This window comes from Puma concolor, chromosome E3, assembly GCF_028749965.1.
Source record: "Puma concolor isolate L17-30 chromosome E3, mPumCon1.1.hap2, whole genome shotgun sequence".
In the NCBI taxonomy this organism is placed as follows: domain Eukaryota; kingdom Metazoa; phylum Chordata; class Mammalia; order Carnivora; family Felidae; genus Puma; species Puma concolor.
In genome coordinates, this window is record NC_141682.1 from 16,881,228 (window position 1) to 16,894,563 (window position 13,336).

General features: G+C 38.0%; 1 protein-coding gene across 1 annotated transcript in view; it reads left to right on the forward strand.

The window, feature by feature from the left end:
• The window catches only part of SEPTIN14 (septin 14), an 83,203-nt gene extending 73,636 nt beyond the window's left edge, over positions 1 to 9,567 (forward strand). The window contains exon 8 of the mRNA XM_025923397.2: positions 6,122 to 9,567. Coding sequence (XP_025779182.1) covers positions 6,122 to 6,301 — 180 coding nt within the window. The 3' untranslated portion in view covers positions 6,302 to 9,567. The remainder of the gene's footprint in view (positions 1 to 6,121) is intronic.
• The last annotated feature ends 3,769 nt before the right edge of the window (positions 9,568 to 13,336 follow it).

The following is a 13,336-nucleotide window of genomic DNA, read 5'->3' on the forward strand; positions in this document are numbered from 1 at the left end:
CAATTGTTTTACTTCTTTGTTTAGGTTTATTCCTAGGTATCTTATTATTTTGGGTGCAATTATAAATGGGATTGTTTTCTTTAATTTCTTTCTGCTGTTTTATTATTTGTGTATAAGTGCAATAGATTTGTGTATGTTGATTTTGTATCCTGCAACTTTACTAAATTCATTTATTTGTTTATTCATTTTAGCAGGTTTTTTTTCGTGGAGTCTTTTGGGTTTTCTAGAGTTTCATGCAGTCTGCATTTAGTGAAAATTTGACTTCTTCCTTGCTGATATGAATTCTTTTTTATTTCTTTTTGTTATCTGATTGCTGTAGCTAGGACTTCCAGTACTATGTTGAATACAAGGGGAGAGAGTACATCCTTGTCTTGTTCCTGACCTTAGGGGAAAAACTCTCAGTTTTTCCCCTTTAAGGATAATGTTAGCTGTACATTTTTCTTATATGGCCATTATTATGTTGAAGTCTATACTCTCTATGCCTATTTTGTTGAGGGTTTTCATCAAGAACGAATGTGTACCGTCAAATTCTTTTTCTACATCGATTGGGAGGATCATATGGTTATCTTTTCTTTTATTAATGTAATGTGTCACATTGACTTGCAAATATTGAACCACCATTAATCCAGGTAAAATCCCACTTGGTCATGATGAATTATTCTTTAATGTATTGTTGGATTGGATTTAACAATATTTTTTTGAGAAATTTTGCAACCATCAGAGATACTGGCCTATAGATCTCTTTTAGTGGAGTCTTTGTCTGGTTTTGGAATCAGGGTAATCACTAGCCTCATAGAATGAGTTTGGAAGTTTTATTTCCATTTCTACTCTTTTGGACTAATTTGAGAAGAATAGGTATTAACTCTTTTTAAAATGTTTGCTAGAGTTCTCCTGTGAAGCCATTTGGCCCTGGACTTTTGTTTGCTGGGAGTTTTCTGATTACTGATACAATTTCTTTGCTGGTTATTGATGTGTTCAAGTTTCCTATTTCTTGCTGTTTCCAACTTTGGCGGTTAATATGTTAAGCAATTTATCCATTTCTTCCAAATTATCCTATTTGTTGGCATATAATTTTTCATAACATTCTTTTGTAATTGTTTGTATTTCTGTGGTGTTGGTTGTTATTTCTCCTGTCTCATTTGTGATTTTATTTATATGAGTCCTTTCCTCTCTCTTTCCTTTTGGATAATTCTGACTAGGGGGTTATCAATTTTGTTATTTTTTTTTCAAAGAACCAGTTCCCAGTTTCATTGCTGTGACCTGTTTTGTTTTGTTTTTAGTTTCTATATCATTTATTTTTGTTATAATCTTGATTATTTCCTTCCTTCGGCTGGTTTGGGGTTTTGTTTACTGTTGTGTTTCTAGTTTCTTTAGTGTAAGGTTAGGTTGCTTAGATTTTTCTTTCTCTTGAGGTAGGCCTATATTGCTATAAACAGCCCTCTGGAACTGCTTTTGCTGCATTCCAGATGTTTTGGACTCTTGTTTTCTCATACGTTTTCATGTACTTTGAAAAAGTTTGGTGTTTTCTTAAAAAACTAGTCATGCGGGGCGCCTGGGTGGCGCAGTCGGTTAAGTGTCCGACTTCAGCCAGGTCACGATCTCGCGGTCCGTGAGTTCGAGCCCCGCGTCAGGCTCTGGGCTGATGGCTCAGAGCCTGGAGCCTGTTTCCCATTCTGTGTCTCCCTCTCTCTCTGCCCCTCCCCCGTTCATGCTCTGTCTGTCTCTATCCCAAAAATAAATAAACGTTGAAAAAAAAAATTAAAAAAAAAAAAAAAAAAAAAAAAAAAAAAACTAGTCATGCCCTTTTCAATATAATTCAACAATTGTACTCCTTGGTATTTACCTAGAGGAAATGAAACTTATGTCCACACAAAAACCTATACACAGATGTTTAAAAGAGATGTATTCATTATTGCCAAAACTTGGAACAACTGAGATGTCTTTCAGTAGCTGAATGGTATAAAGTGGGGTGTTAAAGTCCCCTACTATTATTGTATTATCAATGAGTACCTTTATGTTTGTTTCAATTTTTAATATATTTGGGGGCTATCATGTTGGGTGTATAAATATTTACAACTGTTAGATATTATATTTGGAATGTCCTCTGTATTTTGATATTGTGCCTTCTTTCATCTCTTGTTATAGTCTTTGTTTTAAGTCTATTTTGTCTGATACAAGTATTGCTACTCTGGCTTTCTTTGACATCCATTTGCATGAAAGATGTTTCTCCATCCCCTTGTTTTCAATCTGTATGTGTCTTTAAGTTGAAAATGGGTCTTTTGAAGACAGCACATAGATGGGTCTCAGTTTTTTTTTTTTTTTATCCATCTGTCACCCTATATCTTTTGATTGGAATACTTAGTTCACTTACATTCAAAGTAGTTATTGATAGATGTGTAGTCAGTGTCATTTCATTACTTGTTTTGTTACTGTTTCTGAAGATTTTTTCTGATCCTTTCTTCTTTGTTCACTTTTGGTCCCTCCTTTCCATTCAAAGAGTTCCATTTAATATTTATTGCAGGGCTGGTTTAGTGGTCACGAACTCCTTTGGTTTTGTTTGCTGGGAAACTCCTTATCTCTTTATTCTAAATGAAAGCTTTTCTGGATAGAGTATCCTTAGCCACAGATTTTTCCCATTCATCACTTTCAATATATCATGCCACTTCCTTCTGGCTTGCCAAGTCTATATTGAGAAATATCCAGCTAGCCTTATGGGTCTTCCCTTGTAAAGACTTCTGCTTGTAAGATGTTTTCTCTGTCTCTATATTTTACAAATTTTATTACAATATGTCTTGGTGTTGAGTTGCTTTTGTTGATTTTGATGGGAGTTCTGTGTGCCTCTTGGATCTAGATATTTGTTTCCTTCCCCAGATTAGGGAAATTTTCAGCTATTATTTCCTCACATAAATTTTCTAACCCCACCCCCATTGTTTCTATTCTTCTATAAGAAGAGAAACTATACAACGCTGATGAAAGAGATTCATATCTTTCATAAAATGAATGTTATTACATTTGATGGATTCATTGAGTTCCCTGATTCTATTCTTGTGTTGCATAATTCTTTCTTTTCTTCAGCTTCTTTATTTTCCATTATTCTCCCTTCTAGGACACTATATTATTCCACTGCTTCTTTCAGTCTGCTCTTCATTGCATCAAGCTTGTTTCCCAGTGTGTGTATTTCAATCTTCATCTCTGGTTCTTTTTAACTCTCTTATCTCTGTGGTAAGGGTCTCATTGATGTCTTCTATTCTTTTCTGAATAGAGTATCCTTATGATTGTTCCTTTAAAGTTTCCGTCAGGCATGTTACCTATATTTGTTTTACTTATCTCTCTGATTTGGCTTTATCTTGTTCTTTCATTTGGGATAAATTACTATGTTTTTGGCATTTTGTCTAAATCTCTCCTTTCTTCTCTGTGTTAGAAAAGCCAGTTGTGTCTCTTCCTCCTGAAAGTAATGGCCTAATAAAGAAGAGGTCAGGTAGTGCTCAGGCCTGGTACTTCCTGAAGTATGTGCAGTTTGTACTGTGTGCACTCTGCTGTTGTTTTCTGGCTGCTCTATCCTTCAGGCTACTCATCTGCAGAGGCTCTCCTTGCCTGCAGTAGGTAATGTTTGGTCTCAGGCCTGAATGTGGTGAGTTTTAACTAGATATGCTCTGGTCTGCTTGTGAAATGAGACCTGACATCAGTTCCGCTAGAAGTGAGGCCCTGCAGTACTCCTTGGTCAGGAGATGTGATCTGGGCAGACGTTTGTGCTGGTGTTCTGAGAGAGGGGCCTGCCACACTGGGACTGAGGCAAGCTTGACTGAGAAGGCAGTCCTGGTAGAATGCATGGGGCTTGGTATATGGAAGTTAGACAGCCAGTGTCAGTGCTGCACTGCTTCCAGCAGGTGGCTCTGTGTTTTTGCTGAAGGATGGAGAAGGGAAATTGTGCCAGTCAGCTCCTTTGTTCCTGGAGAGATGTGTTAGTGAATGCTGTCTCTCAGAGAAGCTCTAAGAAGGACAAATAATCTTTCCAATTATGTGTCCCAGGTGTTCTTCAGATCACTGTTTCCATGCCATCTGCCCCCGTGTTCTTTGCCTATCTTCTTTCCAGGAGCAGGACAGTGCTTTCAGGGCTCTATCTGAGCCAAACTTCCTGATCTTGAAAACTCCAGGATCTAAGCCTCACAAGTTGTAAGAACTCACATAGTTCAACCCATTTTATTTTCCAAGCCAATGGCTTTGAGGAAACATTCTCCTTGTGCATTCCTCCATGTGCTCCCCTCACTCTCTCCCTTTTCCATGACCAACAGCTACCTGTTGGTATCAGGTTGTTGATATCAGGTTCCCTTCACAGCACCTGATATCCATTTCTCCTCTAAATCACATCTCCACACTTACTATCTTCTTTGATGTGACCTCTTCTCTCCCTTTAATTGTGGAGTTTGTTCTGTCAGTCTTCAGGTTTATTTTTGGCACATTTAGGATGATTGGATAGTTAATTAGTTGTGTTTGTGGGAGAAGGTGAGCCTCAGTTCCTCCTACTCCACTGCCATCTTCCTTCCAAGTCTCACCTTCCCATCTTTAAGTGAGTTTTCTCACTGATTTTTGCCATCATTTATAGATATCACACTCTCACATCCCCAGTCTTTTCAACTGTGTGTCAGTACTCATTTCCTTCTCAGGCATGAAAATGTAATTCTATCTGACTTCAGCAGAAGGAATGTAATCTTTACTTATGGGCGCCTGTGTGGATCAGTCGATTAAGCATCTGACTTCAGCTCAGGTTATGATGTCATGGCTCATGGGTTCAAGCCCCATGTCAGCTGTGCTGACAGCTTGGAGCCTAGAACCTCCTTCAGATTCTGTGTCTCCGTCTTTCCCTGACCCTCCCCTACTCTATCTCTCAAAAATAAATAAACATTAAAAAAAAAAAAAACCCACCATGGATTTGGGACACCTGGGTAGCCCAGTCGGTTAAGCATCAGACTCTTGATTTCGGCTCAGGTCACGATCTCACAGTTCATGAGATCAAGCTCCACATTGGGTTCCATGCTCACAGCATGGAACCTGCTTGAGATTCTCTTTCTCCCTCTCTGTCCCTCCCCCACTCTCTCTCTCTCTGTCTCTCAGAAAGAAAGAAAGAAAGAAAGAAAGAAAGAAAGAGGAAGAAAGAAAAAAAGAAAGACCATGGATCTCAAACTTTGCTGCACACTAAAATTACCTGGGGATTTTCTAAAAGGACTGATGCTCAGGTTTCATTTCCAGATAGTGTGATGCAATTGATCTGTGGGTAGCCTGTGCATTAGGAGATTTACAAACTTACTGAACGATTCTAATGGGCATCTAGGGTAATATCAACACCATGCTTGTGTTCTTCACAGCCATATAAGGCAGCTAATTAATATTGTGGCAATTTAAGCCCCTAGCCTGTTTTTCAAAAAGTTAAACTGAAAATTAGTTGGTCCTTTATAATTTTTTTGGATTAGCAAAAATTCAAAAAAATCATACCATCTCTGATGCATACAAGCAATCCTTATGTTGAATAATGTCTTACTAAAGACCCAGGCCTGTCTCTAATGGAAACTAAGGTGGTATTATCTCTTTCTTATGATTAATTTGGCTTAAATCCTACAGATTAAAGATCTCAGTAGTAAATAACAAGTAACTGAATGAGGTTTTTTTCTTCCTATAATTGTACTAATCTTAACAAGGAAATTATCAGACTTTCTTTTGAAATGACTTTATCAATTAAAGTATAGACAAAAAACTTATAATCCATGTCAAAATTTAATGTATGTATCTTTACAGGACATGGATCTATCAATTTTTACTCAGAGAGATTAGTGAAAAGTATAGAGTAAAAAATTATACATTAGTAAAAATTTTTAAATTGAGTATTTTTCATAATTTTGCATCTTATTACATTTGGCTCAATGGGGACACATTTAAAATTAAAATTAAGAAAGAAATTTCATATATGATTTTCTACTTTAAACATGAAATTTAGAGACTGTTACTAAGATCATGCTCTACTCTGATGATTAGGTTATATTTAATAACCAGTAGAAAACACCATCAAGTCCCTGGGAATGTGCTACCATAGTGTGCATTGAGTCACAGCTGCGCATTTGTTTTACAGTTACAAGAAAAGTTTGAGCATCTTAAACGAGTCCAACAAGAGGAGACAATGAAACTTGAGGAGAAGAGAAGACAATTGGAAGAAGAAATAATGGATTTTTATAAATTGAAGGCTGTTTCTGGAACATTACAGACTCTGGTGTGCACCAATATAAAGAAGGAGAAAGATCGTAAGAAATAGCCCTCTCTTACCATTCTGTGTATTATAGAGCCCTATCGCTCTCAAGTCTATCTTTCTGTGAGATTATCTTTATAGCACTTAACTCTTCCCCAATTAGAATGAGAACTTCCCAAGAGCAGGTACCCTGACCATCATATTAGATTTTGTGTCTTCAGTGTTTTTAACAAAAACTAACACAGTTTCCACTCAATAAATATTTGCTAAAATGAAAAAAAAAATCAAAGAAATGCATAGTGTAAGTAGTGTTGATTAGCTGTTTTTGTTTGTTTTTTTAATACCATAGCTCTGGCTATGGCTCCAGTGCATAACTATAACTATAACTACTATATAACTATAACTATAAAACTATAACAACTATAACAACTATAACTATATATATAGGGGATTTGTTCATGAGCCATTGCCGGAGTCAAGCTCCAGCAGGTCCAGGGGTTCCTGAAGGCTGAACAGCGTTGGCAAAAAAATGAAAAAAAATAAATCAAAAATAAAAATGGACACAGACAACAGCAGTGTGTTGAACTGGCTGCTTTATTGTGGCAAATGTGGCATTATATTTGCTAGCAATTTCCTTGTAGTGTGCATCATCTATGTTTTCTAGCATTACCTAATTCTAAAAATGTTCCTATGTGTAATCACCTTTTAAGGAGTAACATGGTTATTTTCTCATAACATTCCCTCCTGCCCTTTGCTTATTGATTAATTTCTTACATTATTTTCATTATGTATCTACGTTTATCTATAATCTATAAAGCATTTGCTTTGCTGTTTTCATGAAAGGTCATCTATCTCTCAACACCTCAAGTGGAACAGTTACAGGAACATGACCTCTTAGTTGTTTCACTGAACCATTTGTGGTTTGAGGAACAAAAGTGTTCGCCTTGGTCTGAGGTGCCAGGAGGGGGCCAAAAGGGCCTTAGGAACCCAGGCCTTATACATTCTCAGAGAGACAATGCACCTAGGAAATAATGAACCATTCTGTACTTTAACCGACTAGGTTCAATCATCATCTGGAATGCCTCCTGGGGGCCAAGTGGACCTAGGGGTTGGAGTAACTTGTGCCCATAGATACACTCCTTTGTTGCCAGAGTGGGGCTTTCAAATCCATTTGTACTCCCGCTTTTATGTAATTTGGCCTTAATAAAGTACCTGGGGAATTGTCTGTTGGGGAATTGTCCTTGACAGGCCCCTGGGAAAAGAACCTTTGGGAAAGAAATAAGGTTCCTCAAGGAAATTGTGCAGCCCTACATTTAGCCCTTGCCACTCCCTATAAAGATTCTTCTACCTAAAGGAAGGATAGCCTCATACATTTCCCAGCCAAGGAGGGACGAATGGATTTAAAACCCCCACTCCGGCAACAAAGGAGTGTATCTATGGGCACAGGTTACTCCAACCCCTAGGCCCACTTGGCCCCCAGGAGGCATTTTAAAATTAAGAGGTATTTAGATTAGGATGGGGACGGTCCTGATCCGTACACCGCCTGGGCCCTGCCATCAGGCTGGTTGGATAGCTTGGCTTCTGGCAAGCCATATGTATAAAAATCTAATCTTATGCTCACTTCCTTTACTAAATTCCTAATAACAATTTCTTGATAGTTATTACAATAAAAGACTGAGTTTTGTTAGAACTTCTATGCTTTGAGGTCAGACCTTGTAAAACTATTAGAATAAAAGTTTTAGAAGTTGGGTAGAGCCAGAGAACAATGGAGCACCATAAGTAATATTTGGATGATGATTTATAGATTTTATGTATATATTAAAACTAAAGTTACCAAGCTTTTAGAAAATAAGTTGGATTTTTTTTGCTAATTCAAAATTTTCTTTCTGACTGAATATTCTAATATTTGTGTAGCTAGCCTTCACCATGACTCCTTCTGTTAAAATGCTACTTTTGAGGGGTGCCTGGGTTGCTAAGTTGGTTAATTGACTCTTGATTTTGGCTCAGGTCATGTTCTCAAGGTCTTGAGGTTGAGCCCTATGTGGTCTTAAAGTTCTCTCTCTTCCTCTGCCCTTCCCTTGCTCATGTGCTCTCTCTTTCTCAAAAATAAAAATGCTACATTTGAGGGCATTTATATGTTTATTTCAACAACATCTGGCATAGTGCATGATATTTTCTCATGTTCCTAAAAAAATATTTGTTTCTGTTGTAATTTTATTACTGCATAATTTCAAAGACAGAACGTTTTTCTTTTTAAAAGGATATCAGGGTATTATAATTTAGCTTCAGAATATAATAATGTCTGGTTATATTTATTTATTGAAAAGTTTATTTAAAAATATGGGGAAAGGGAGGTACATCCACAGGATTTTAATTTTATTTTATTATTTTTTTAGAAACAGAGAAAAAGAGAGTGCACGAGTGGGGAGAGGGAAAGAGGGAGAGAGAAAATCTTAAGCAGGCTCCACGTTCAGCGCTGAGCCCAATGTAGGGCTTGATCCCATGACCCTGGTATCATGACCCAAGCCAAAATCAAGAGCTGGATGCTCAAACAACTGAGCCACCCAGGCATCCCACATGCATAGGATTTTTAAATATGATATTAAATCATTTTACAGATTTTATAACTTGGGGGAGGAAAGAAATCTTCTATATAAGCTTTCAATAGAAACTCTACTAGGACTAGGGTCTTTTTTTTTTGCTCACTTTTTCATTTTGCTCACTTTTGCTTTGCCTGACCACACAGTGGCTGGCACCTGTTTATTTGATAAATGAATACGTTAACAATACTTTAGCTGTATTATAGGTATGGATAGTTTAATCTAGATCATTAATCTTCAGAAGATAGACAATGTAACTTAGTAGTGCTTTTCAAATGCTGGATTATACTGCTAAGGGACTTTCATCTTCTTACTCTTTCAACACAATCTAATGTTATTAAAACTGGAGTCAGAAAAGTGGAGACATGTATAAAAAATAATAACATTAACCTTGTAAAAATTATCACTCTATTGCACATTAGAATGGACTTTCTGGTAATAATGTGACAGTCCATGGTTTCTTTTAGAGATTATAAAGGTTTACCTTACATAAACTGTGTATTTAAACAATTTCTTTTCTAATGGCATAGAACGAGTTATAATTTAGGAAAATAAGGCATACATTTGCTCTTTGTATAACAGTTTTGTAAAATAGTGTGTTTCACATATATCCTTTAATTTATGATTACAATTACTTTTCTCTTTCAGATCCATTTTTATGTAAAACAGAAGTTCCAAACTTATGTAGCACAGTTTTCATAAGTCAGAGTTACTAAAGACTTATAAGTATAATTTGGCTTTCCTTTTTTTTCTATTTGCTACACTATTTTGATGTTAATGCAAATTGCCTTTTTAAAAATTTCAGTTTCCATTTGATCACTACTAGTAATATACAGTGCAATTATTTTAATGCAATGATTCTGTATTTTGTCACTTTTATAAAACTTGTTAAATTTATTAATAAGTTGAAGTAGATTTTTTTGTAGATTTATTTGGATTTACTAGGTATGTGACCATATCATCTCTGATTCAAAACAGTTTACTTCTATTTCCTTGCCTTACTGAGTTGACTATGACTTTTATTACAATGTTCAGTAAAAGTGTTGACCTCTTTAATATTAGGAAATAGACACCAAAGTCTATCATTTTTTCATCTTTGTTGAGATATAGTTAACATAGAACATTGTGTAAATTTAAGGTGTACAATGTGTTGATTTGGTACATTTATATATTGCAAAATAATTACCAACATAGGATTAGCTAAGAAACTTCCTGTCATCATGGAGAGAGGAGCAAGAGAGAAAGAGTGAAAACAAGAGTGAAAACAAACGCAGGGAATTGCACAAAAAAAACTTCCCCCAAACCACTGACTGGGAAAAGGAGAGGGTTTAAATACTACAAGTTTTTTATAAACAGTAGAGTGCAGAGTCTGAAGTTTCTGCAGTCAGCACCATCAGGAGGGTCGCACCCAGTGGGCTCAGCAGTGCTGAGTGGGGAAGGAGGGCAGAGACCCAGGAGTGGACAGCATGGTCTGAGGGTTGCATGGGGAGGAAAAAGTTCCCCTGCTTGGATTGCATTTGGCAGAGGTAATTTGGCCTTTCTGTGCACAAAAGATCCTGTGGATGCCATTGAGCTGCCCCGTTCAATAACATAACAAAGATGCTGGCTGAGGACAGCAGCCTTGGCACCAGTTTTGTGCTGCTATGTACCATAAACTCCGAACTGGAGGATGGTTGTGTGACCATAGTTTTGGACAAGACTGCACTGGCCACAGTGCAGCAAGACCCTCCCCAGAGGATCAGCATGGGTCCTCGCCACAAGTGTCTCTGATGTTTGGAGTTTAGAATCACATCCATGCCTGAGATAAAATACAGGAGTGCTTGCTGCCTGGAAGGCAGACAGCTCAGACACAGACAGGGTCAGGGTGGGGATCTGATGGAAGCTGGGGACACAGTAAAGATGATTGCTCATCTGTGAGGGCTTCCTGAGTGGCAGGTAAGATCTCCCTGCTCCAGAGACAAGAGACCTAGGCTCAGCCATTCACTACCCCCACCCCCAACAACACTGATCCAGTTCAGTGAGCAAAACAGTGCCACCAAGTGGAAGCCAGAGCTACTTTCACCAAACACCACTGGAAGCACCCTGCAAGTGTATCTCCTCTAGGGCAAGTCCACCTGAGAATCAGAGCAGCAGGCCCCTCCCCCAGAGGGCTAGGACAAATCCCTCCTATGCACCAACTCTACTGATTGTAGAGTGCTGCAAATCTTCAGTTCTAGGGGAAACAAGATCTAGTTTTCCTTGGGGATTTTTTTTTTTTTTTTGGATACAGAGGAAGCATTTTCATTTTAAATTTTATTTTGTTATTTATTTTTTACTTTATTTTATTTTACATTTTATTATTTTTACTTATTAAAAATTTTTTTAATGTTTATTTTTGAGAGAGACAGAGTGTGAGTGGAAGAGTGGCAGAGAGAGAAACACACACAGTATCTGAAGCAATCTCCAAGATTCGTGTTGTCAGACAGAGCCCTACATGGAGCTCAAACCCATGAACTGCAAGATCATGACCTGAACCGAAGTCGGACACTTAACTGACTGAGCCACCCAAGCACCCCAATTTTTACTTATTTTTTGTTTTTTTTTTTTAATATATGAAATTTATTGTCAAATTGGTTTCTATACAACACCCAGTGCTCATCCCAAAAGGTGCCCTCCTCAATACCCATCACCACCCTCCCCTCCCTCCCACCCCCCATCAACCCTCAGTTTGTTCTCAGTTTTTCTTTTTTATGTGAAATTTATTGTCAAATTGGTTTCCATACAACACCCAGTGCTCATCCCAAAAGGTGCCCTCCTCAATACCCATCACCCACCCTCTCCTCCCTCCCACCCCCCATCAACCCTTAGTTTGTTCTCAGTTCTCAACAGTCTCTTATGCTTTGGCTCTCTCCCACTCTAACCTCTTTTTTTTTTTTTTTTTTCCTTACCCTCCCCCATGGGTTCCTGTTAAGTTTCTCAGGATCCACATAAGACTGAAACCATATGGTATCTGTCTTTCTCTGTATGGCTTATTTCACTTAGCATCACACTCTCCAGTTCCATCCACGTTGCTACAAAAGGCCATATTTCATTTTTTCTCATTGCCACGTAGTATTCCATTGTGTATATAAACCACAATTTCTTTATCCATTCATCAGTTGATGGACATTTAGGCTCTTTCCATCATTTGGCTATTGTTGAGAGTGTAGCTATGAACATTGGGGTACAAGTGCCCCTATGCATCAGTACTCCTGTGTCCCTTGGATAAATTCCTAGCAGTGCTATTGCTGGGTCATAGGGTAGGTCTATTTTTAATTTTCTGAGGAACCTCCACACTGCTTTCCAGAGTGGCTGCACCAATTTGCATTCCCACCAACAGTGCAAGAGGGTTCCCGTTTCTCCACATCCTCTCCAGCATCTATAGTCTCCTGATTTGTTCATTTTGGCCACTCTGACTGGCGTGAGGTGATACCTGAGTGTGCTTTTGATTTGTATTTCCCTGATAAGGAGCGACGCTGAACATCTTTTCATGTGCCTGTTGGCCATCCGGATGTCTTCTTTAGAGAAGTGTCTATTCATGTTTTCTGCCCCTTTCTTCACTGGGTTATTTGCTTTTCGGGTGTGGAGTTTGGTGAGCTCTTCATAGATTTTGGATACTAGCCCTTTGTCCGATATGTCATTTGCAAATATCTTTTCCCATTCCGTTGGTTGCCTTTTAGTTTTGTTGGTTGTTTCCTTTGCTGTGCAGAAGCTTTTTCTCTTCATAAGGTCCCAGTAATTCACTTTTGCTTTTAATTCCCTTGCCTTTGGGGATGTGTCGAGGAACAGATTGCTACGGCTGAGGTCAGAGAGGTCTTTTCCTGCTTTCTCCTCTAAGGTTTTGATGGTTTCCTGTCTCACATTCAGGTCCTTTATCCATTTTGAGTTTATTTTTGTGAATGGTGTGAGAAAGTGGTCTAGTTTCAACCTTCTGCATGTTGCTGTCCAGTTCTCCCAGCACCATTTGTTAAAGACACTGTCTTTTTTCCATTGGATGTTCTTTCCTGCTTTGTCAAAGATGAGTTGGCCATACGTTTGTGGGTCTAGTTCTGGGGTTTCTATTCTATTCCATTGGTCTATGTGTCTGTTTTTGTGCCAATACCATGCTGTCTTGATGATGACAGCTTTGTAGTAGAGGCTAAAGTCTGGGATTGTGATGCCCCCTGCTTTGGTCTTCTTCTTCAAAATTACTTTGGCTATTCGGGGTCTTTTGTGGTTCCATATGAATTTTAGGATTGCTTGTTCTAGTTTCGAGAAGAATGCTGGTGCAATTTTGATTGGGATTGCATTAAATGTGTAGATAGCTTTGGGTAGTATTGACATTTTGACAATATTTATTCTTCCGATCCATGAGCAGGGAATGTCTTTCCATTTCTTTAAATCTTCTTCAATTACCTTCATAAGCTTTCTATAGTTTTCAGCATACAGATCCTTTACATCTTTGGTTAGATTTATTCCTAGGTATTTTATGCTTCTTGGTGCA